This window comes from Cetorhinus maximus, chromosome 2 (assembly GCF_964194155.1).
Source record: "Cetorhinus maximus chromosome 2, sCetMax3.hap1.1, whole genome shotgun sequence".
NCBI classification, from domain to species: domain Eukaryota; kingdom Metazoa; phylum Chordata; class Chondrichthyes; order Lamniformes; family Cetorhinidae; genus Cetorhinus; species Cetorhinus maximus.
Window position 1 is genome coordinate 116,680,368 of NC_135880.1, and position 24,106 is coordinate 116,704,473.

At 38.8% G+C, this 24,106-nt stretch overlaps 1 protein-coding gene across 3 annotated transcripts in view; it reads right to left on the reverse strand.

The window, feature by feature from the left end:
* The window catches only part of ror2 (receptor tyrosine kinase-like orphan receptor 2), a 339,608-nt gene extending 315,856 nt beyond the window's left edge, over nt 1–23,752 (reverse strand). For all 3 annotated transcript variants that reach the window (XM_078568791.1, XM_078568782.1, XM_078568772.1), the window contains exon 1: nt 23,309–23,752. In XM_078568791.1, coding sequence (XP_078424917.1) covers nt 23,309–23,402 — 94 coding nt within the window. In that variant the 5' untranslated portion in view covers nt 23,403–23,752. The remainder of the gene's footprint in view (nt 1–23,308) is intronic.
* Between the last annotated feature and the right edge of the window lie 354 nt (nt 23,753–24,106).

The window sequence follows — 24,106 nt, forward strand, 5'->3', positions numbered from 1 at the left end:
ATTTCCAGCATCCGCAGTTTTTTGCTTTTATTCTACTACTGTTAAATAGCTAAATTATTTTCCAGTGGCTTTAAAGGCTTATGACTGTCAAATGTTTATCAATGCCATCTTCTCTCTTAGAACTGAAGTCCCTCATCGGTGGTACCATTTAAATCTCCACTGCACTCACTCCTGACATCACCTTACAGAAGAAACGACCTTGCAGAAGGCAAGGAAGAGACTGATGGGAGATAAACTGCAGTGTAACAAAGAATTGAGCTGGTGGTAGAAGCAAATGCATGCATGGCCTCCATCCTTCGAACAAGAATGGATTGATTCATGGAAATAGTGATTTTCTTCCTTCACCTCCAGCAGGTTCCTAGAAGGAGGGAAGATTTGGCCGAGAAGGGGAAGGAATGATAGCACTTGACCTGGTTAAGCCAGGTCTGAAAATGAATGAGTAGGCCAGTCATTGTCCAGGTGCACTCCAGCAAATGGCCATCATATTTAAGGGAAAAAAGGTGAGAAACATATCAAGCAAGGGAGAAAGTACATAATTTAATAAGAAAGAGTATCAAAGGCAAAGACAGAGAGAGGTGAGCTAGCAGTTGAGCAGGTCAGCAACAGCAGAAGTGTTTATGGAGTTGGAAATTGAATTTGTGGAATGGATAGAGAGGGTGGAAGTGAAAGTATGACTTGATGACATACTATGGCTCACACGGAAACTCAGCTACACATACACAAGAATTGGCTTTCGCATGCTTTTAACTTGTTCCATCTTACTATAAGCGTAACAAAAGCATGGCTATGGGAGAGGGTGTCACATCTCCAACTTTGGTCACACTAAATAAGAGAAATCAGAAAAATACACACGATTTAATCTACTCTGCTATTCGTGAACTCATTCACTATATCAAACTATCAGCTGGTCAGCAAAAATCATGGCATCAGCATATCCCTGAAGATTATTCCTGCAGCACACATCAATACTGTGGGAATATAGGCATGGAGGAGAAGGTTATTCCTTTAACAACATACTTTCAGAACTTGACTCTTTCACCAGTACTACTACAGCAAAAGTGAAGTGCACAAGGTTAAAAAATTCTATCAGTTGACATGCATATATTTACTACTCTTTGAAAAATGATGTGTTCTACTACATTCCATTGAGGAACAATTTCTATATTCCTTATGGATAGATAACTCTCAAACAAGTAACAGTTTACCTTGAGTAATATATGGATTTGAACCAAGGTTGTATCAAAAAGGTTGCTTTCTTTGTCTGACATTTTTTACACGGGTGCTTTGTGTCTGTACAAGGCAGTATTAATCTATTAAGTGTCTTTGCCAAAGACTGCTACCTCATGTAAGTGGTCATTTAAAAATTTTCAAATTATGCTTCGTTAACAGAGTCAACATTATTTTCATGCAAAACTCAAATTCAGTGGAAAAATCTAACTAGATAGCCCGCAGCACTCTATTTTGTATCAAATATCAAAATGGAGCCCAGGACATGAGAACAATTTTCATTTGATATCTCTGCCAGGAATAGAGAGATCTTTCAGTTCCTTCTCTGCATGCCAAGACTTAATTGTGTCCATGAGCTGATTAATCATATTTTAGCCATTTGGTAAAAAGGAAAAATATACTCATCTACATCCCCATGAATATGACACTAGTATAGGATAAATGTTTTATTCTTGTTCTTTAGAATATTAAACAGATAGTCAGTGTACAGCTTTTAGTCACATCCCTCCAACAAAACTTCTCGTGGTCAGAACTCAGTGGAAAGAGATTTAATTGAGTTAAATGCTGACAGAAGATAAAACGGAGAGTTTGGCCTTAATAGGAGCTCAGTGCAGAGACATGGTCGGCCTTAGCTAGAAGACCAAGCCGGTAAGTGAAAATTAGTTGTAAGCAAATTTTATTTTGGATTCAAAGGATGGCAAAGCCAGCATTTAATTCCTTTATGCCCATCCCTAATTGCCCTGAAGGTGGTGGTGGTGAGCACCTTCTTTATGACTATTTAATGGCTTGCTTGGCCTTTTCAGAGGGCAGTTGAGTCAATCACATTGTTGTGGGTCTGGAATCTCAGAAAGACCGGGTAAGGATGGCAGGTTTCCTTTTCTAAAGGACATTAGCGAACAAGATCAGTTTTTGTGACAATTCGGTACTTGCATCATCACCATGATTGACACAAGCCTTTTATTCTGGATTTATTTAATTTTCTGAATTTAAATATCTCAGCTGTCATTATGGGATCTGAACTCATACCTCTGGATCATAAAATCAGATCTCTGGATTACTAGTCCAGTAGCATAACCACTATGTTACCTTCTCAAATAAGTCTGAATATTGGAGAAATTAGGAGCATAAAAGTGGTTGATAAACTGTAATTAACAGGTTTAAGTTAAGAGCATGGAAATGGCAGCATCAGAAACTTAGACTAGTGATGTGCGCAACATGCATAATGCCCCTGCATCTGTAAAATTCAAATTCATGAAGTGTCAGTTGTGTTACCCTGGCAGAGGAATGCTGGTTATACTTCATCGCATATGTGGAGGGGGAAGCTTTTCAGTAGATACCCCACAGATGGAGAAGAATAGTGAAGCAAAATAGAAGAAACAGATGAATGCCCATAGAAAGAGTAAGAGGAACCGGCATAGGGTAAAATAAAACAAGTTCAGGTTTATCCAAAAGACACACAGTACTTCATAACTATGAGGGTGGAAAAAGAGACACAAGGAAGGGTAATCCAGACCACAGCCCTAAATGGAATTCCCCATATATAACAACACTTGCATTTATATAGTGTTTTTCCATGATCTAAGGACGCCCCAATGCTCTTCACAGCCAATTATGTGCATTTTAAATGAAGTCACTGTTTTAAAGAAAGGAAACAGCAAAGAGAATAATAACCAGACAATTTGCTTTGATCAAGGGATAAATAATGGGCTACGGCAGAACTCCCCCACTCCTCCTTCAATAGTGCCGTAGCATCTTTTAGGTTCATCTGAGGTAACCTCCTCATCCGAAAGATGGCACTTCAGACAGTCCCCTAGTATTACACTGAAGTGTAAGCCTAGATTATGCATTCAAATCTATGGAGTGGGGCTGAAACCCACAACCTTCCATCTCAAAGGAGAGTGTGCTACCAATGAGCGCTGGTAGCTGGCATTGAGTAGAAAGGCAGTATCCTTGAGAAGGGGCAAATATTAGCTGGTCCAAATTAAGTATCAGCAACAACTTAATAATAATGAAAAATCAGCAAAGCCAAATAATGCATAGAGCTCCACAGTTTTGGGGCAGCCATCAGAAGTCCCAAATGTATGCTGCATCCTAAGTAAGGAATGTAATAGAAAATCCAGAAAAACTCTGAAAGGGAGATCAAGTACATGAAACTGATGCTTCAACTAGGAAACAATGACCTGGGAAACAGTAAATTAAATGGTGTTAAATTTTAGATTAGGTGCAAGTCTTTGAATGTACTGATCTTCAGATTAAAACTATTGCCATGCACTGGATGAGTTATGGAAGTGGAACAAACGGGGTAAGTCAATATATGGCTGAAAAGCAAGGAATGGCATTATCAAGGACATGTCTATAGCACTAGAAAGGAAATGTCTTACTGACACTGGTGCTCAGAAAAAGTACACCTGGGTTTGATGAGAAATAACAAGAGATCTGTTGCCAAAATGGGAATACATAATAGATCACCGTGTAATGGGAGATAAGATTTATAGGTAATTGCAAGGCTTGAAATAGTATTAATTAAAATAATAGATAGTTTTATTTATCCGGAGAGACTGAAATAAGACAAAATGTTCTCAAAAATGTAGAGTATTTAGAATCTATCCTTAATCAGAATGTTGCATGCCCAAAAAGAGAAGTGCCACAGCTGAATCTGGGTGCAAAGCAGAAGAATTAATTGACCTGAAGGTAAGAGAATACTTAAGAAATAATTACCACATCCTAATTAGGCTTACATTGAAATGTTAAAAATAAAAAGAATCAAATATATTGGAATAGAAATTAAATAATACACTGGGATCAAAGGGAACCTCGTTCATATTAACTGACTGAAAAAAACATCAGGTCAAATATTAGGCCAGCAGTGGGAGCTATTTAAACAGATGATATGAAATTTTCTTCATTGTATACAGAACACAAATTATGTATATTACAACATTCATTCATAACTTTTCCAACTGCACAATAGTCAACTGCACACACTAAACTTCTCACAAACAGCAAGTGAAATTAATGAGTAATTAATCTGTTGTTGGTGATGTTAGTTGATGGAGCAATCTAGCCAGGATGAAGTACTGGTTAAATGTGTTCTGATTAGAAGCAATGGGGTTATGTAAAAGGCTGATGCTCCATAGACAAAAAAATTACCTTTAAAGAAAACGGAGGTTTAAAAACTAAGCATGAGATAAATATATGGAGGAGGATAATACAGAAAACTCCTAAGGGAAATACTAAAAGTACAGAAAGGTAACAAAAAGGATGGTTATGAAGACTGAGAGAATAAGAAAAAAGATTAGTTAATATTCAGGTAATCAGCAGAACCTTCTCGTTCTTGAGAAGTGCAAATGCATCTGCTAGTGGCTAGTTATAGATATGCCTGGGAACCAGGAACCTGCACACTTTTTTATATCAGGAACCAGTGACCAAAAAAGCAGATTACTAAATGGGTTTTAAAAGTTATCAAATGCCTGTTTTTTAAAAACTGTTCATAGCATAATTTGTAGCAAAATAGGAGATCTAGGAAGGAGAAAAATCTAATTAATTATGCATCTATGAACACAATTACCTAAAAAGGTAAAGTATTTTTTAAAATCTAGAGACAGATAAAACATTTAGATGTTTCTTTGTTCAAAATTTCCTTCCCCTCTCTGCAAGTTAATGTTGTGGGGGGGCGTAGGGGATGAGTTGCTGGAAACAAATTAATCTCAGAGCTTCTCCACAGGTTCAACAAGCTTATCCAAAGAATAGTTCAGCCGTGTAAAGTTGAAGGTTTGATCCCTTTTCTTAATGGAGTTAGCTGAATTTAGCAGAGGGATCAATAAGGCGCTCTCACTGCCTCTGGATTAGGAGCACATTCAATCTTCTCTGGGTCCAGATAAGGTATTTTAAATGAAGGTATCACATTCCACCCTTAGTGAGAAGTAGGACTCATAGGTCATATCTAATGAACTACTGAAGTAAATAGGTGACTACCTCAGGACGAGAAACGTCTGGTCATGGTATTCCAATTGTCTTATTCCCCCATCCTTTATAGGTAAAGTGAGAAAACTCAAATCAGAAATACACATTTTTCCCTCAACTCTGCTCCAAATATGTCCTTCATCTCTAACTTCAAAAAACAGATTTTATCATACTTGTCATCTTTTGAGCTTTACAGGCAGTTTAAATTTTGTTAAAATCTGTGTAGTTTTATACTATGACCCAACAATCAGTAAGATAAGAATTGAACTTGTCCAAAATTATTCACATAGGCACTAGAAATTTCTTCAGGGGCTCTGCTGATGTGCCTCCATAACTTTGTGAAAGATTGGTGCAAGCCCCAGAGACAAGCAAGCAAGATTTCCACCAATCTTCCCTTGAAGTTATAGCAGCCAAATAGGAGAACTCGCAAGGAAAACGCCTGTGAATATCATTGCACTGAGCAGAAAGAGACTTTCATCCCAACAGTCTTGGGTAGTTTTAAATGTAGAGTATAAGAACAAAATGCAAATCAACCTTACCCAGTACTTTTACCACACAAGCACTGCAGGACTCCATCGAGTAAGCACATTTTGCCTTCCTATTTCCTACCTTCATCAGTAACCTAGCAGATGCCATTTTAAAAATATTAATACCATCTATTTTTAAAGCATCTACTGAGAGCAGTAATTATACAAATACATAATTTATCTTTAGCACAGACAAGGCTAATAAAGCTTTAGCATGATGTCATCCATCAGGCACTGCTTCACAGTGGTACTAAATTCTCTTCAGTAACATTCAAATATGTAAATGGTGATTAAGCAAATCAAATAAGTGACTAAAATGGGTGAAATGCTGCTGGAGGAAACTTAAGCTCAATTTGCTAGTCAGTGGTGTTTTATAAAGAAATCATCGGCAAGTAATGGGCTATTGAAGCTCTTCTAATCAGGATGCAGAACATCTCTCTCTTTCTCATGAATTCAGATCAAAGGTCTTGATGAAGATAGCACAGTCTCTCGTAAAGTTCAAGTATGACAGCATGTGGTCAGTCTTCCAGTCTTTAAAGATGGAAACTGGGATAGGATCGCAAACTGCTCCCACTTCTTTAGCCAGGTCTTTATTTTCATGACAGAAACATAAGGCCTATTGCACTTCAAAATCCTACAACAATCCAAAGCCTCTGCATACAATGCCAAAACTTCAATGCACTACTGCTCCAGCATGCAGTGCCATCCTCTGAAACTTTGTAATGCATTAGTTTAAAAAAAAAGATTGCAATCACAGCATTATTTGGGCACCAAAGCATAAAAATTATGAGATGTTAAGTATCTGCTGGATATTCCTGCTGCTTTCAAAGATTCTTGTGCCAGCAACATTTTGCACTTTTATTGTCATATGTTGTCCCAAGGCCCACAGGAGAATACAAGCTAGTAAAAGAATTAGGGCAAATGTATTGAAAAGATATGTTTTAAAGGAAACTTTCAATGATGGGGAGGAAAGTACCAAGGTAGGACCCAAGCAGTTGGAAGTTCTGCCATTAGTTGACAAGTGCTAGAGTCAGAAGAGCACAGACACAAGTGTGGATTTGTAAAGAAGGACAAAGACTTTGAAATAGAAACAGAAAATGCTGGAAAAACTCAGCAGGTCTGAAGAGGAGTCATAATAGACTCGAAACATTAACTCTGTTTCTCTCTCCACAGATGCTGCCAGCCCTGCTGAGTTTTTCCAGCACTTCCTGTTTTTATTTCAAATCTCCAGCATCTGCAATATTTAGTTTTTATTATAGTTACAAAGACTTTAAATCTGGTGCACTGGGAAACAGGGAGCCAGTGGACTCCAGCAAAGCCAAGCGTGATAGAGACAGAACAAGGTGGACGTTGTTCTGGTGTTGGCAGTAGCTCAAACGATCAGTGATGAAGGCTAACAATACAAAATCTCTTTAAAAAAAACCCATATTTTTGAAGCATTTCTCTCACAAAAACAAGAGGAAAAAAATTGAAATTGATTTTAAAATAAACTTTTTATTATAAACATTTTTGACAGAATGTCTAGGTCCTATTTTCCAGAGGGAGATTTTTGCATAAGAAATTAAATTAAATGTGGTGCCCATAAAGGATAGCAGAGGCTTTGGATCCAGAAACCTAAAACAATCAAAGCCCTAGAGATCACGTAGACACCTTGCCTCAAAGTATACAACAGCAAAAGGAAAAAAGTTAAATTAAATTACGTTTACCTTTTGTTTTATAGAAACATGCCAAACTTGAGAAAAAGAGTCTTCATCAGTGAAATGGGGTGCTCAGAGCTTACTCTTTCAAACTGAAGTCAAACTGCATAGATTCAGAAGTAAAGTACTTCAAGAATCAATGCGCAGAACGTCTCACTTGATCTTGACTTATTAAACAAAATGAGGCAAAATCTCATGGTCTCGACACAATGCAGAAAATTGGCAGTGCTTTAACCATCACTTAAAGAAAGGTTCCTGCAGCAAAGTTTGGTCAAGGAAAACATTGCCTTTTATGGTTTATTTACATCTTTCTGTGCTCTCAGCAACCAGGTATTAAATAGACATTTATCTTCATCACAGTTCATCTACCTCATAAGGTTAACTAAGAGTAAAGCAAAACTCTTTAGCTAGTAAGAGGTGTGATCCAAATAGGGCAAGCCATTAGGCTACACTTTTCCTTGAGATAGAGGACTATTACGATGCTTTGTGATTTAATTATCTCATTCAACTGACATAAATGAATCCAAGTGATAGGAAGTCAAGAACAGAACTTGAGAAAATTTTGGCTGAAAGCCATGTTCTGCCACATAAGCTATCTTGAAAGCCCGAAAGTGGTACCAGGAATAGTCTCTTGTCAGTTTCAACCACCAGTATTTTCATATTGAAAATTAAATTCATGCCAATGTAGCAATTAGACAGTGGACAAAACCAGACTACACTGATCACAAGGTTATACATACAGACTTCTACTCAAATCCAAGAACTGCATAAGTCTCGCAGTCACACTGGCAGCCACTGAACCTTTACAACAACTGGCATTATATAGCTCCTTTAAGAAAAAAAAATTGATGCTTTATAACAGAAATAGCTAAGGAAAAAGAGATACAGAGCCATGAAAGGTATGTTTATGAGAGGTGACTGAGAAGGTCAACAAAATTGGTTTTGAGTAGACTTCTCCTTCCGTTACTTTGCAGATGATTGGAAGCAAAATGGTGGGCAGTAATTGGCCGAGTTGAATGTGTCATTCTTTGTTGACGGGGCATACCTGGGCAATTTTCCATACTGTCTGTCAGATGCCAGTGCTGTAGTTGCAATGGAGCACCATTAGCTATGCTTCAGTCTGTTATGGGGCACAGTCTTCAGCCCTAGAGCAAGGATATTGTCAGGCTCTGCAACTGATACATTGTCCAGTGCACTCAGCTGTTTCTTGACGTCATGTGAAGTAAATTGAATTGGCTAAAAACTGGCATCTGTGGTAGTGAGCACCTCAGGAGAAGGCCAAGAAAGATCATTCTCTTGTTACACCTGGCTGAAATTGATGACTCTGAACATTTCATTTTTTTTTGTACTGTCATGCTGGGCTCCACCATCACCGAGGATGGGGATGTACACATGAAGTTCTTCCTCCTGTTAGTTGCTTAATTTCCCGCCGTCATTCACAATGGGATGTGGCAAGACTGTAAAACTCTGACCTGATCCGTTTGTTGTGGGATCTCTTACTTTGTTTGTAGCACGCCACTTCTACTGGTTGACATGCATGCAGTCGTGTGTTATAGCTTCATCAGTTTGGCACCTCATTTTTAGGTAAACCTGGTGCTGCTCATGGCGTGCTTCTCTGGACTCAATGAGCCAGTGTCAGTCACTTGTGTTAGGGGTAATGGTAGAATGAAGGATATGCCAGACCTGGAGATTACAGATTGTAGCCATATTCAGTTCTGCTACTGCTGATTGTCCAAAGCACCTCATGGATGCCTAGTTTTGAGCTGCTACATCCATTCTGAATCTATCCCACTTAGCACAGCAGTTGAGTCACACAACACAATTAAAGGTATCTTCAGTGTGAAGACTGGCACTAACATGGACTGGCTGCTGGCTGTTCCTACCATTGCTCTCATGGACAAATAGATCTGTGACATCATTTCATGAGGATGAGGTTATTCCCCCACACTGGTTCTCTCACCACCTAAGCTAAGCCTAGTCTAAAAGCTAGGTCCTTCAGAACTCTGAGGGTGTTACTGAGCCATTCTTGCCATTGGATACTGATGTACTTTGGGTGCAAGACTTCAATGTCCACTGCAGCACATCAATATCTTGGTATGGGACATAAAGTTAGGGAATGTACTCTTGTAAGAATGTGATTCTGTGTAACAAAAGGGTATTAGAAGTGAAGGCCCAAAGCATTCACAATTTTTGTTGAGCCTGCTGGTAACTTCTACCGTATTTAACAAAATTCAAATAAAAACCTTATTTTAACCTGGGCAATCCAATAAGAAAACAAAATTGGCAAACTGGTGAATAAAAGTACACTCGACAAGAGCAAAAACAAGTTCACTTTTCTATTTTAAAAAATCTAGAATGATAGCCTAGTTGATGCCAAATGCCTTACATATTCTTCAACTTATTACTCTAGCAGTATATCTTCGTTATCCGCTTTGGCGCAGTTCATTCCTCTCCTCCAATGCCCTTGTTCCAAAGATTGCCATGGTTTCAGCTGCTTCAGTCATTCTTCTGGTGCTATAGGAGGACAAACCGATACTCCCCTACAGCAAGTAGCAGTGCAGAGAAGTTAATGAGTCAGTCAGTACTCTGGACCACCGCCTCACCAGCAAGTTGCTTCCGTAATAGTCGGAAGTAATTGAGAGTGAATTTGTTCAGTCGATGTATCATGTCCAAGGTGGCAAATGGATGGTACTTGGTTCTAATAAGAACAGCGTGCAATCCCAAAGGTTCCTGATAGGGTGAGGTGGTAAATAACGAAGAGTCAGACTGGGAACAGCACCATCTGCCACCCTTACTCAGTTCAGCCTACATGTGATTCCAGATCCACAGTAATGTGGCTGACTCTTAACTGCTCTCTGAAATGGCCTAGCAGGCCACTCAGTTCATGGGCAATTAAGGATGGGCAACAATTGCTAGCCTTGCCAGTGAGACCTCACATCCCATGAAATAATTTTTTAAAAAACCTACTGATGTTCATTATGCCCATCAAGCATTTAACATAGGAAATAGTGGGAGTAGGCCATTCGGCCTATGGAGCCTGCCCCACAATTCAAACAGGTCATGGCTGATCATCTATCTCAACACCATTTTCCTCCACTATTAATCACTGTTTATCACTGATTTAATGACATCCTCAATATAGGCTGAGATGAAGCTGAATATATCAATGCCTGTACAATACACATGTATACACACCAAACTATCATTTATAAAAACACCAATTGATAGACAATGTATTTTACTGGCTCACCTATTTCCTCCTTCATTTGTCTTCAAGCAACGCACTTGTTGAGGGTTAACTTTAGAAGTTTCATTTACACAATGAAGTTTCAGTCTTGATGAAAGACATTAAGATACAATAGAATGTAGTTTCTACAAACAGATAATTCAGATGCTTCACAAAAGATTGTTATACACTCTCATGCATACACTGTACAAACACGCCCTTTTCACCCTGAAACTTATCAAAGAATACATCTTTGTTTGCATGGTATCACAGAATGGAATCATTAAAATTAAATGAATTTTAATCCCAACACCAAGTATTTATTAAGCTGTGTTAATATGAAAGTTTTGCACTCATTTCCATTTCTCAAGCAAATCTGTAACAATTTAAATAAAGCCTCCAAAGGATAATACTCTGTTAACTATTATATCTACATCTCATATTGCACGGCACTGAAACCTACTTAAATTCTATCTCTCACTTGACCCAGTGCAAGAAGATGCCTAGAGGCGGCAGGTCAGCACAAAAAATTGAATTAGTTTGGAAGCTATATACATTTTTTTATTCATTCACGGGATGCGGGCGTCACTGGCCAGGCCAGCATTTATTGTCCATCCTAATTGCCCCTGAGAAGGTGATAGTGAGCTGCCTCCTTGAACTGCTCCAGTCCGTGTGGTGTAGGTACACCCACAGCGCTGTCATGAGGGAGTTCCAGGATTTTAACCCAGCGACAGTGAAGGTAAGGCAATATATTCCCAAGTCAGGAAGGCAAATGACTTGGAAGGGAACTTCCAGGTGGCGGTGTTAAAAGTTTTCAAGCTTTCCTCTCCTTATTTTATCAATGGTCCACACAACCTTAGATAAGCAAAGCCAATTAAGCTGTCTAGAATGATTCTCACAACTTGTAGATGTCAATTGTTTAATATTTTCCTCAAATGGTTGGTCTGGTTGAATACTTTAATAAGAACAACCCACACCAGCTGTGGAGTGTAAAACTCATGCAATAAGTTAACAGTAAACATATACTCAGCCTTCAGAAAAGTCAATCTTTCTACAGGTTTATTACAACTTTTCCTAAAAGTCAGAAAGCATAACCACTAAAGCAAACCTAACGAATGGCTTCTCCGGCATAAATCAAACCTTTTTAAGGCCTCCTTCCTCCACAAACACACTCAAGACATTCTCAGTTCAACTTGATATCAGATTACAAACTGCAGAAATCACATTGCAAAAGGAGAAAATTAGGTTAGAAATAGGCCAGGTAACTGAGGATTTTATCCAAATTGTGCATTACATAGTGCTCAGTTCCACTGCCATAGCAGTACACATTTGCAATCCAACAATTTTATCCTCTACGTATATCTAATACTTTAAAAAGCAGTCACATTATACCTTGGTGCAGGCCTGAAATAGAAACCTTCCAAATTGGCTTTTAGAAATGAAATGTGTATTTCTGCTTTACATTCATGTTCCCTCCCAGGCCCATCAATCCAACCTTATAAGTGTGCAGAGGGAGACGCCTGGCTGGAAATTGACTCATGGGAAGTCCAGGTTTCAAGTAACAAAGTTTCACTGTAACATATGTATCACCAATACTCTCTGGCTGCTATCAATAGCACTTTTTGGCAATCATTGGAAGCTGCACTTCTGACAAAATAAAAATGCTCAGTCATTTCATTTTATTTAAAAGCCATTGGAATTCTTGCCTCCTTCATCATTACTGCTTTACCAACTTAACCACAAATGGATTCTGTACGGACATTTGATATTGATTAAACTAATATTAAGAAAATTAAGTACTCTAAACTGCCAAATAATCTGTCCCAGTTCCGTGCCATCTCAATTTAAAACAATGTTTCATGGAATAAAGTAGGTTCTAAATAACTTACCTTTCAATTGTTCCAAATGTCCAAAGAATAATGTAGCTTGTTTGCTTTTTTTTTAAAATGAAAACATTTAACTCAACAATTTCAAATACTTAGGAACCCTCATGCAATAAAACTAACTTTTCTTTAAAAAAAAGCTTTGTTAAATACAGCCCCCAATAAAACTTTATAGAATGGGATTAATAATTCAGATTAATTTAACACTTGTTAACTTAGATAATACAGTACTTTAACTAATCAATTCCATGAATGTAAAAAAGGATTTTCTTTTTATAACCCATCCCTATACCACACAAGTTTTTTTAGTGATGGAACAGGGAGAGTTAAAGTGAGTATATATGGGTTTTCAAAAGGCATTTGGCAAAGCAGCACATCATAACCTTGTTAGCCAAATTGAAACCATAGGATTAAAGGAACAGTGACAGTGTGTATATGAAGGTTAAGGCACAGGAAGCTGAGGGAGTAGTCGTGCGCAATTGATTTTCAGACTGGAAGAAAATGCGGGTCAGTATTAGGACTACTGCTCTTTTTGATATGCTGTATATTAATGACCTGGACTTGGATATACAAGTACAGGATTAAAAATTATGCCATGGCACAAAACTCAAAAATATAGAAAACTATGAGGAAGGCATTTACAGACTTCAGAAGATAATAGAGTGGTTAAGTGGGCAGACACTTAAATTTAAATTTAACACATGTCGTGATACGTTTTAGTTGGGTCAATGAGGACAAGACAATACAAACTAAATTACACAATTTTAAAGGGAGTACTGGGAGATAATACAGTACTTTAACTTTTACAGTACACAAATCTTTGGGAGGTAGCAAAACAAGTTGAGAAGATGTTAAAAAAGCATATGGGACTTTGACTTTATTAACAGCAGAATAAAGTACAAAGGATTGGTGGTCCTGTGGCACAGTGGGTAAGTAACCTGAGCCAGAATTTCTGGGTTCAAGTCCCACCCCAGGACTTGCTAGCCAAGGAAGATGCATTTGTTACACAGCCAAGCAGGTTGAGTATCAACCTGCAATTCCTGCCAGTGGCAGGTGGTAAGAGGGGAGAGATTCCTGGTCAGCCAGGCGATGGAAAGTTGGAGCCTTTACCATCACTATTCATAGCTCCAGGCCACAAAACGCATGTAAAAGTGTATGTTGTCACAGAACCTCAAGATTCCCTCAATGAACTGTAACACACCACCACAGAGTACAAAAGGCAGGAAGTTATGCTAAATCTTTAGAAAACACCGATTAGGTCTCAGTTGGAGAAATATGTTCAATTCTGGATACCAATTTCAGGATGTCAAGGCCTTAGAGAAGGTCTAGGAGAGCAACTTCAGTTATGTGGAAAGACTGGAGAAGTTGGCATTGTTCACCTTAGAGCAGAGAAGGTAAAGAAGAGATTTGATAAAGATGTTCAAAATATTGAAAAGTTTTGACAGTTTTTTCCTATTTACTCTGTTTCCTGTGGTTAAAGCATCAGTAACTAGAGGACACAGATTTAAGGTGATTGGCCAAAGAGCCAAGGGCAGCAAGAACCACCTTTATTTTAAGCACAAAGTTAGTGTGAGCTGGACTACATTGCCTGACAAGGTGGTGGATGCAGATTCGATAATAACTTTTAGCGGGGAATTGGACAAGTACTTGAAGGGGGGAAATTTGCAGAGCTATGGGGAAAGAGCAGGCAATGGGACTGTAATAACACAAACTGAAAAAAACTAGAAATGCTCAGCAAGTTTGGCAGCAACTGTGGAGAGAAAGAGTTAATGGCCCAGAGTCTCCATGAACCTTTAAAAATGACGGGCGGATCCCAGATCCAGATGTTCTGCCCCCATTTCTGACAGATCCCATTTTCGTCAGTAGTGGAAAGGGAGTTAGGTATGACTCATACATGTGGGAAAGTTGAACTCAGCAGGACCATTTGAACTCAGTGCGGAGTTCAAACAGATCTATTTTCACTGTAGCAAGGGCCTTAGCCTGCAGTGTGGGAGTTAGAGACTTTTAGAGCAGTCGGAAAAGCTCCTGAAGGATAGATAAGGTCTGCAGAACTGTCAAGCTGTTAAGTTAATTAAATCTCCAGCCTTTTAAAGTTAAAAAAAAGCCTGTCTGTGTCAGAGAGTTGAAAGAAGTCTAGCACAGCAGTCACAATAGCTGTTTGTTGACATTATCCCAAGGACTATCATTATGGCATTATTAATGCTTGGTTGCTTTTGAAAACCTATCATTATCGCAGTAGGAGATTCCAAATTCAGTTTGATTAACAGCTCAAAATGGTCCATAAAGGATTAGCTGTCTTTGTGGCGTTATGAATATATGTCTGTTTGTTTTTATAATGGATTTTTACTTGATGGGATACAAATGTTTTGAGTGCGCTTTCATAAATAGGGGTGTCTTTTAATTATAGGAAGGGAATAGTAAATATTTAGACTTTTATTTTGTTCCATCTCAACATGGCTCCTGAGGTCTGGCCATGGTGGATAATGGGTGAATTTGTATGGGGGCTATACAGGGCATGAGGGTGGCTGGGAGGGCATGAATTGGTATTAGGTTCGCAAGGGAATGGGTGGGGCAGTGATAGAGTGAGGGTTGAGGGCTAGTAGGTCTCAAATTTAACAAAACAACCGGGATGAAGTTCCAGAGAACCAAGGTGGGCCTTTTAAACATCCCCACTTGGCACTCGGCAGCTCAAGGCTACCTCTGGGGGGGTGACAGGCCACACTCTAACCTGCACCCACCCCCTTCCTCCCCCAGAGCAAAGATCCCACCATTTGGGGGAGTTTCTCCCAAATCGGGTGTGGTGAGCCAGGATATATCCTGATTCACACTACCTTGGGAGCAAAAATCCAGGCCAATGTTTTAGGTCAATGACTCTTCATCAAAACTTTTCCCTCTACAGATGCTGCCAAACCTGCTGAATATTTCCAGCATCTGCAGTATTTTGTTTTTATGTTGAGATAGTGGAACCACTTGGGCAGCTCTTCCAAAGATGGGCACAATGGGCAGAATAGCCTCCTTCTTTGCTGTTTCATTCTATTATTCAATGAAAACTAATTAAATATCTAAAAATGCATGCACAGCCAATAAGGGAAAGCAGTACAAAGCCACTCACTGAAGCCTCTTCAATTTAAAAATTAGTACAGTAATTCTTTCTTTTCACAGACCAGTTCTTTTCATTCCATATACTCATATTGCTGCATACAACTGAAAGTCAGCTGGCTATTCAATTCACAATGTTCAACTTTTGTCATCAGCTTCTAATTAGACGAGTTTTTATGTCTCGATGTATGGGTATGGACATAGCCGTGCATGATGCGATGCATCATGTGCAAACAGTAATTCTGCCACAATACAGTAATATCTTTATGTCCATTTATGCCTGTTTTGATTACAGCAACCACTTCAATCACTTCTACATAACATAGTGGTCTGTTCAGTCTAGATTGTTTGATTTAGTATAACTCATACTTTGTGCAGCCTTTAATTTCTCATGAGTTTAAATGGATCGTGGATATCAATATACAAACTATGTAGTGAAGCACAATTACAGAAACATATACTGCTGTATTTCCCAGTGTAATTTTATCAGCTCTCTATCACTCAAGTTAAGTAAATACTGTTAAGTAATAAAGGAAGAGGGATTTTGAAAACAATTTGCAGGGTTTTTTGAGATGGATGGTTACCACATTAAAGGATTTGAGCTTTTGAAAAGTCTCATGTGTCTGTGCTACCTACCTTAATTTAATGTTTAGCTTATTCACACAAGGGTGGCAATTATTTGAAAACGTTTAACTCACTAAGCCATAAAGATTCATCCTATGCAAATCAACGTTTTCTTAGAGCTTGCTTGCGTTATGGTCTATTGTTGAAATGACCAAAAATACTTAAGTCAACTGACTCAAATATTAAACCTGATTACTTTAGCATTGTATTTCAACCAGATCAAAATGTGAAAAGACATTACAAATGTTATAGAAACATTTGATTTATGTGATGTATTAAGTAACTAAATTACAGCAGAAATAAAATGTTACTTTTACAGAATAACTTTATTTTATTTCACCAAAGCATTAAATGCTTTTTAAAAGATACATTTGAGAAATTATATGAGACACAGAAATATAGGTCAAACACTAAATATATATATAAAACTAGCAATGTAATTGTCTCACTGCTTCATATAACATCAGTCTTCAATGGAACCAACAGTTAAAAAACATTTTGAAGTTTTAAAACCGGTTATATTCCATTCAGACATTCCTTTTAGCACACCTAAGATACTTAAATATTGCCAGATGGGATCTATTAAATTAATAAAATCCTTTGCAGCCACGTAATTCTTCATGCCCCTCAAGAAGAGGACAAAAGAATCCATGCCATTACAGGAGTTTTAGCATGATGTTTTCGTTTAGATACAAGAGAATATAAAATCACATTAAATCTGATGATGTGGAACTATACACATCAACAGTACTATTTAGGTATCACTTTCTTCAAATTCAAAACTTCGAAGTAGAGATTTGTTGAGAAGCTTGCCATTTGATTGCCCATCCTTAAATGATAAAAAGCAAGCTTAACTGCTCTGTTTTAAAATTTAAATCCATGTTAGCGAACATTATGCATCTTCAAAATAAGTTGTTCATTTTTAAATTCATAAACAATCAAGCTCAAATTTCATTTCTAATTTCAACTGGTAAAGGCCTCCTCCTGTGAATAGCATGCCTAAATCAAAAGCAGCCATCACCTCCTCCATTCCGTCCTTTGCCTCCCATCACTGCCAATTCGTCAGCCTATCTCATTACAAATGCATTAAATACAGTCAACAATAATGGATTAATAAGCACTGGTAACAATTGCAAACTCAGGAGCTCGTTAGCTCCATGTGCTGAATTATAATAATTGTCTTGCGTACCTCATGAATAAAAATACCATAAAATCTTTATAGCGAAGGTAAAAATATAACAAATGCCACAGAAGGCAACCTTTGCACGCCATCTAACATATTCCCCCCTGCATTCAGGTTAAACCTAGAACATACAAACCTTTGTTAACGCTTTCAGAACTGGTCATAATTAATGCACAGAACAAGATCGCAATTTTGGTTCTTCATATAAATATAGTTCTTTATGAGCCCAATCAATTTGCATCAGCAGTTTTTGAAATTTAGACTTGTATTCTGCAATTATTTACAAATTGTTGGCATGCTATACAGTGTATATAAGCATCCAATCTATGCAAGTTCCCCTAAATGTCGCACACCAGCCTGACTTGGAAATATATCACTGTTCCTTCATCATTGCTGGGTCAAAATCCTGGAACTCCCTCCCTAACAGCACTACAGATGTACCTATGCCACATGGACTGCAGTGATTCAAGAAGGCAGCAGCTTCTCAAGGGAAATTAGGGACAGGCAACGAATGCTGACCTAGCCAACAACACCCATCCCATAAAGGAATAAAAAAAACAGTTCAATTAAATAGATAAGTGAAGGGAGCAGCTTATGCTTGACAAACTAGGATGGCTGTGGAATTACCATTTACTGCATTCTTGCACTTTGTCACAATGTCTGTATACATTTGGAACATTTGGCCTGTATTATCATAATTGAGAGTTTCTAAAGGCAGGTGGATTTGATGCCATCTCCCTTGACAGCACCTGAGCTATACAGATACTGCCAGCTTACCAGCTAGTCAGTGTTAGTAGACCAAAATAAGAACCAGATTTAAAACAATTTCTCTGGTTTAGTCCCAACAAATAGATTATTTATTCCAAATTAGGCTATTTTCTACAATGTCTCAATCAATATTAGGACAACCCACATGCCACCTCTTCAGTGGAATGCAATATTAAGCTGTGGAAAAGGGGAAACCCAGGATGTAGCCATGTGTCTGCCCATCGTGACCATTACAGGAAGGTAGTGTTTTGGATTTGGTTCAATTATGTTCAATAGGTGATCTTTTTGTCACTAGGCTGGATCTCTTTGCACAACCAGAAAAGGTAACACAGCCTGCCAACACATTGCATTTTCTACAAAAATTTGCTGAGCATCATGAATCTATTTATGCAGGTCAGAGGAAGTGTGGTATGCACAAAGGTTCATTTACTTTACTTTGCAATGCTACAGGTAGAAAATCTCACAAATGGATTCCTTTACATTGTAGGTTAGAGCCTGACTCAAATCGTTCTTCCCTACAAATTCTGCAGTATTCCCATTGACTGGGCACACTGACATAAAGACAGCATATCCTTGAGAATATAACTAGGCTTTGACTGAGGAAAGGTTTCTAGGATGGCGAGTGCAGTGACTCAAGGTGAGTTAGGCTTAATTGGATTTTTTTTTTTTAATTCTTTCATGGGATGTGGGCTTTGCTAGCCAGGCCAGCATTTATTGCCCATCCCTAGTTGCCCTTGAGGTGGTGAACTGCCTTCTTGAACCGCTGCAGTCCATGTGATGTAGGTACATCTACAGTGCTTTTAGGGAGTGAGTTCCAGGATTTTGATCCAGCAACAGTGAAAGAACAGCGATATACTTCCAAGTCAGGATGGTGAGTGACTTGGAGGGGAACTTCTAGATGGTAGAGGTTGTGGGTTTGGAAGGTGCTGTTGAAGGAGTCTTGGTGAATTCCTGCAGTGCATCTTGTAGATGGTACACACTGCTGCTACTGTGCTTTGGTGGTGGAGGGAGTGAATGTTTGTAGATGTGGTGGCAATCAAGCGGGCTGCTTTGTCCTGGATGGTGTACAGCTTCTTGAGTGTTGTGGGAGCTGAACTCATCCAGGCAAGTGGGGAGCATTCCATCACACTCCTGATTTGTGCTTTGTGGATGGTGGACAGGCTTTGAGGAGTTAGGAGGTGAGTTACTCATTGCACGATTCCTAGCCTCTGGGATGTTTGACTTAAAGGGCATTTTGTTTAAGGCAGATGTGATGAAAATCCAGCTGATTCTACAAGTGGGCAATCCACCCCACCAGATTAACACCCATGGGCAAAATTGAAAATTATCCCTATGTCTCAAATCTCAGGGGCTTCTGCCTTGCTAGAACCTACACTGAACAGCTTGTGGGATATTCTGGTTGCAGCATTTTCTAATGAACACACAGTTTTAAGCAATTCTTCAAAAAATGTCTAAAAAAAAACAGAATTTCTTAATTGCTAGAAATTGCCTATACTTATTAGAGTTACAAAGGATGAGGAAGCTCACTACTGAAACATAAAAGATTCTGAGGGGGCTCGAGAGGGTAGATGCTGGGAGAACATTTGCCCTCATGGAGGAATCTAGTACTAGGGGGCACAGTTTCAAAATAACAGGCCTCCCATTTAAAACAGAAGTGGGGGCCAAGAATTTCTGCTCTCAGTGGGTCATTAATCTTTGGAATTCTCTATCCCAGAGAGCAGTGAAGGCTAGGTCAAAATTCAAGGTTGAGTTAGACAGATTTTTGATCTACAAGGGAGTCAAAAGTCATGGGAGGGGCAGCAGGAAAGTTGGATTAAGGCCACAATCAGATCAGCCATGATCTTATTGAATGGTGGAGCAGGCTCGAGGGGCCAAATGGCCTACTCCTCCTCCTATTTCTTATGTTCTTATGTAAAACTAAAACAAGAAATTGAAGCTAAAACACTTATATGTCTAAAAATGATTCCACATCCAGTACCTGAAGTATTTTACTGAAAAAGCATTTACCAATGAGAGTTTCACTTCATAAAGACAACTGTGTTATTCAACTTTTTGAAAAGATGGCAAATAAATATTCATTCTTGGAAGTATAAAAACTTATATGCTGAAGCACAGCATTACTGAATTTAAAAATTAGTCTCATGAACTATTATCTAAATTTATCACTGTATGAAAGGAACAATGAGCTGCTTTACACTGGAACAACAATGGCCTAGATTTTTCATGGTCAGTGGTGAAGCAACAGCACTCGCTAGTGAGCTCTAAGAAAGCAGATTTAACAATCCCTGTTGCGTGGACTTGTCCTTACCTGATGGCAGTTAAAATCTGATGCTGTAGAGAGGATTTCCAAGCATACAGCAGCATCGATATCAGCAAGCAGGGTAAGCAATCACATTAAAGTACTCTCAGACACAAAAATCACAAAGCTAAAACCACTAAATCCTTTACTTTCAATTTACAATTGCAGGTAGCGAAATAAATAATTGATGATTGGATTAAGGAAAAAAGCTAACAAACTTTTTTTTAAAATGTAAGAATGCGGAAATTTTATTATGGGAAACTTTAACATTCCATAAATACAAGATGAGCTTTTCAGGGCCATTGAGAGTGTTTAGTAGTAATTATGAAGTTTGTACACCGTTACAAACCAAGTTACACCTCATTCAACAAGATTAACTTTTTCAAGGCCTTTTGCAGTGAGAATAATAGCATAAGATTGGAAGCTCTTATCAGTTCTTAGATCTCCCATTCATTACAGTCAGGAGAAAATCATGTCAACAGCAGACACTAAGATAAAAACAAAATACTGCGGATGCTGGAAATCGGAAACAAAAACAGAAAATGCTGGAAAAACTCAGCAGGTCTCACAGCATCTGTGGAGAGAGAAACAGCGCTAACATTTCAAGTCTGTATGACCCGGAAGAAGTCTCTGAAGAAGGATCAGACAGACTCGAAACGTTAACTCTGTTTCTCTCTCCACAGATGCTGCTAGACCTGCTGAGTTTTTCCAACATTTTCTGTTTTTGTTTCAACAGCAGACACTCTGGATAAGCACTGAATCCTGATAACAACTTCTGGTTTTGTGTTATTCCGTGCATGTACCGACCCTGAAATTACTGTCAGTTTCTGTGGAGTAGGAATGCTGACAGGTTTGCCATCAATACATATGCAAAATCTGGGCCATTAAAAATAATGTTTTAATGCATTATCACTAATCTACTCTATAGGACCTGCTGGAGAAGACATAATGAAATAGAGCTACAGAATAGATGACTGATTTTATATACAAATATTTATATGCACATTGCCAGTTTCAGCCACTTGCTTGGAGGCACGGCCTGTCAAATGGCATATTAGAGTGCAGGAGAGGCTTGAGCAAAATAGTCAGCATGTTTTCAGGTAAGACAATACAAAGTTCATCATGAGAATAGGGAAGGACCTTGTTTGAACTTCTGCTCATTTACATAGCTATAAATTAATATTAATCTTCAGCACAAACATTGTTGGATAGCTGTTGTTCTATGGTGCACTTATCACCTAGAAATAATTTATCAAAATGCTAATACTGTGGCAATATGGTACCAAAGGGATTAAAAATAAACATTAACTGAAGACGTTAATTGATCCCACAGATGCTGCCTGATCTGCACTATTGACACATTCCCTGCGTCTCCAATCATTGGCTTTTAATTCATAAAAAATAAATATATTTCAGTGAAAGCTAACACACATCTACACTTCTCAAACTACTACAGTAATTATCCCCTTATGCATGTAGTTCAGTATCACTGGTGGGCACTTCAGTATTTGATCTCTTCTCGCACGCCTTCCATCCCAAGAAATGGTGACCCTTATCACGCATTATCTTCGTACATTCAAAAGGGGATAATAAAAGCCAATTGAAAATAAATTCCATCGAAATTGTACTAACTTGAGAGCTTTTGGCTCCCCCACCCCCCATCAGTGGTACCAAATGGCAGAACCCAGCAAACTTGCCTTTGAACAACAGGAAACCTAAGCATCTGTCACCTCCCGTTGAGAAGAAAAATGGATTAGAGGGACCGACAAAGAATTCGCCAGGAAGAGTTCCCCCTCAATATGCAATTGATTAACACATGCAGTTTAATCTGCAACATCATGACTCTCCCCTACAGTCAGCTGCTGGGCAGAAGCAATGCGGTTTAATTGAATACTTATCGTTATCTGACAACAAAAGTGAACATACAGAGACGTCCAATTAAATTAGTTTACTTTCATCCCGTTTTCCAACACATACAAAAATATTGTACCAAAAAATATTTCTTCAAGTTTGGAAATTTGTTGCTGGCCAGCAATAGTTTATTTGATACCCAGAACTGAGATCCCCAAACATCACAGCACACAGACGCAACGTTGCTCTCAAACATTAAGGAACTGTGTACTTTTCCCCCCCTTTCTAAACCTCTGGTCGCAATGTCCCTTCAACGTCTGCATAGTTGAATAAAATACAGGAAATCACTCTACCAAAATTAGCCTCAAATGAATGCAATCACTTCATCCCTTGGGTACTAAAAACTTTAGCAACCAAATTGAAAAAGGAATACATCAGAAGCCTGTTCTTGCAGTACAAAATGGAAATCTGGTGAAAATGTAACTCAGAAACAGAGGTCAAATGTTAATCACCGAGTTTAGCAACGTCTAAAAAACAACTGCATTGCTTGTTAACGTGAAGCGTGATGCTTCCTGATTCCAAACATGCATTCGGCAAGGCACACAGGAAATGAGAAGCGTTTATTCGAGTTTACCTTTTCCAGCATTGTTTGCTATGAACTCATAAAGGAAGAGAGAAACCACACAAAAAAAAATCGTTTCTTTCTCGCTGCAAACATCTTACAAAAAGTTAGCCTGAAGTTTGATGAATGCACTAAAAACTCTGCAATAATTTTGTAACCAAGTTCCAGAGAAGTTAACACTACCAGAGGCACGATGGGCCGAATGGCTCCCTATGATTCATTGTTCTGCTCGGCAGCTTGGAAGATACAGGCAGAGGTTTCACGTTAAATAATCTATTATTTCCTCCACGCAAGTCACATTCTGTTGTCCGCCTTTACTCTTTTAAAATCCTTCCTTACCTGTTGAAATCTCTCCGAAAAGCGGGCAGCACATGAACAGAAGTAGCACGAAGTTTTTTCCAAAACGTGTCGACTTTATCCTAGTTTTGTACATCACTCGTTAGTTAAATGCAGACCACGGCAGGTATTTTTAAAAAAACGACTTGGTCGTGTTCATCCAAAGAGACCGAACGGTCCCCCCAAGGGAGGCACCTCAGAACCACGAGAAAGAGCAACAAGAAAGGAACCTCTATACAAAGCCCTTCGTTTGTTCTTCAGAATTCTCTTAAAACGCAGCGATCAAGGATAATATTCTAAATTGCGACTGAGTTAATAAAATTCTGGTGGCGTCTTCTCAGGAAAGTTTTTTTTTTGAAACATCTCCTACAGTAATGAGAGCCTAAGGTTTACGGTCCTGCAGACTGTCTTCTTCCACTCAAACTTTGTCTGTGTAACGTGTGCGCGCGGCGCGACACCATCTCGGTGCGCGCACCATCCCCAGGGCGCGCGCCTCTCGTTCGGCTGCCGCTCGAGGCGGGCGACAGCATCCAGGTCTCAGCAAAAGTTAACAGCGCATCCTGGCGGGAGAAAACGTCGCTCCAAAGAACTTCGAAAGGATGCTCGAAATAACTCAAGTGCTTCATATGCAGCAACAAACGACTGCCACCATCTAGAAGGACAAGGGCAGCAGATACATGGGAACACCACCACCTGGAAGTTCCTCTCCAAGCCACTCACAATCCTGAATTGGAAATATATCGGTTCCTTTACTTTCTCTGGGTCAAAGTCCTGGAACTCCTTCCCTAACAGCACTGTGGG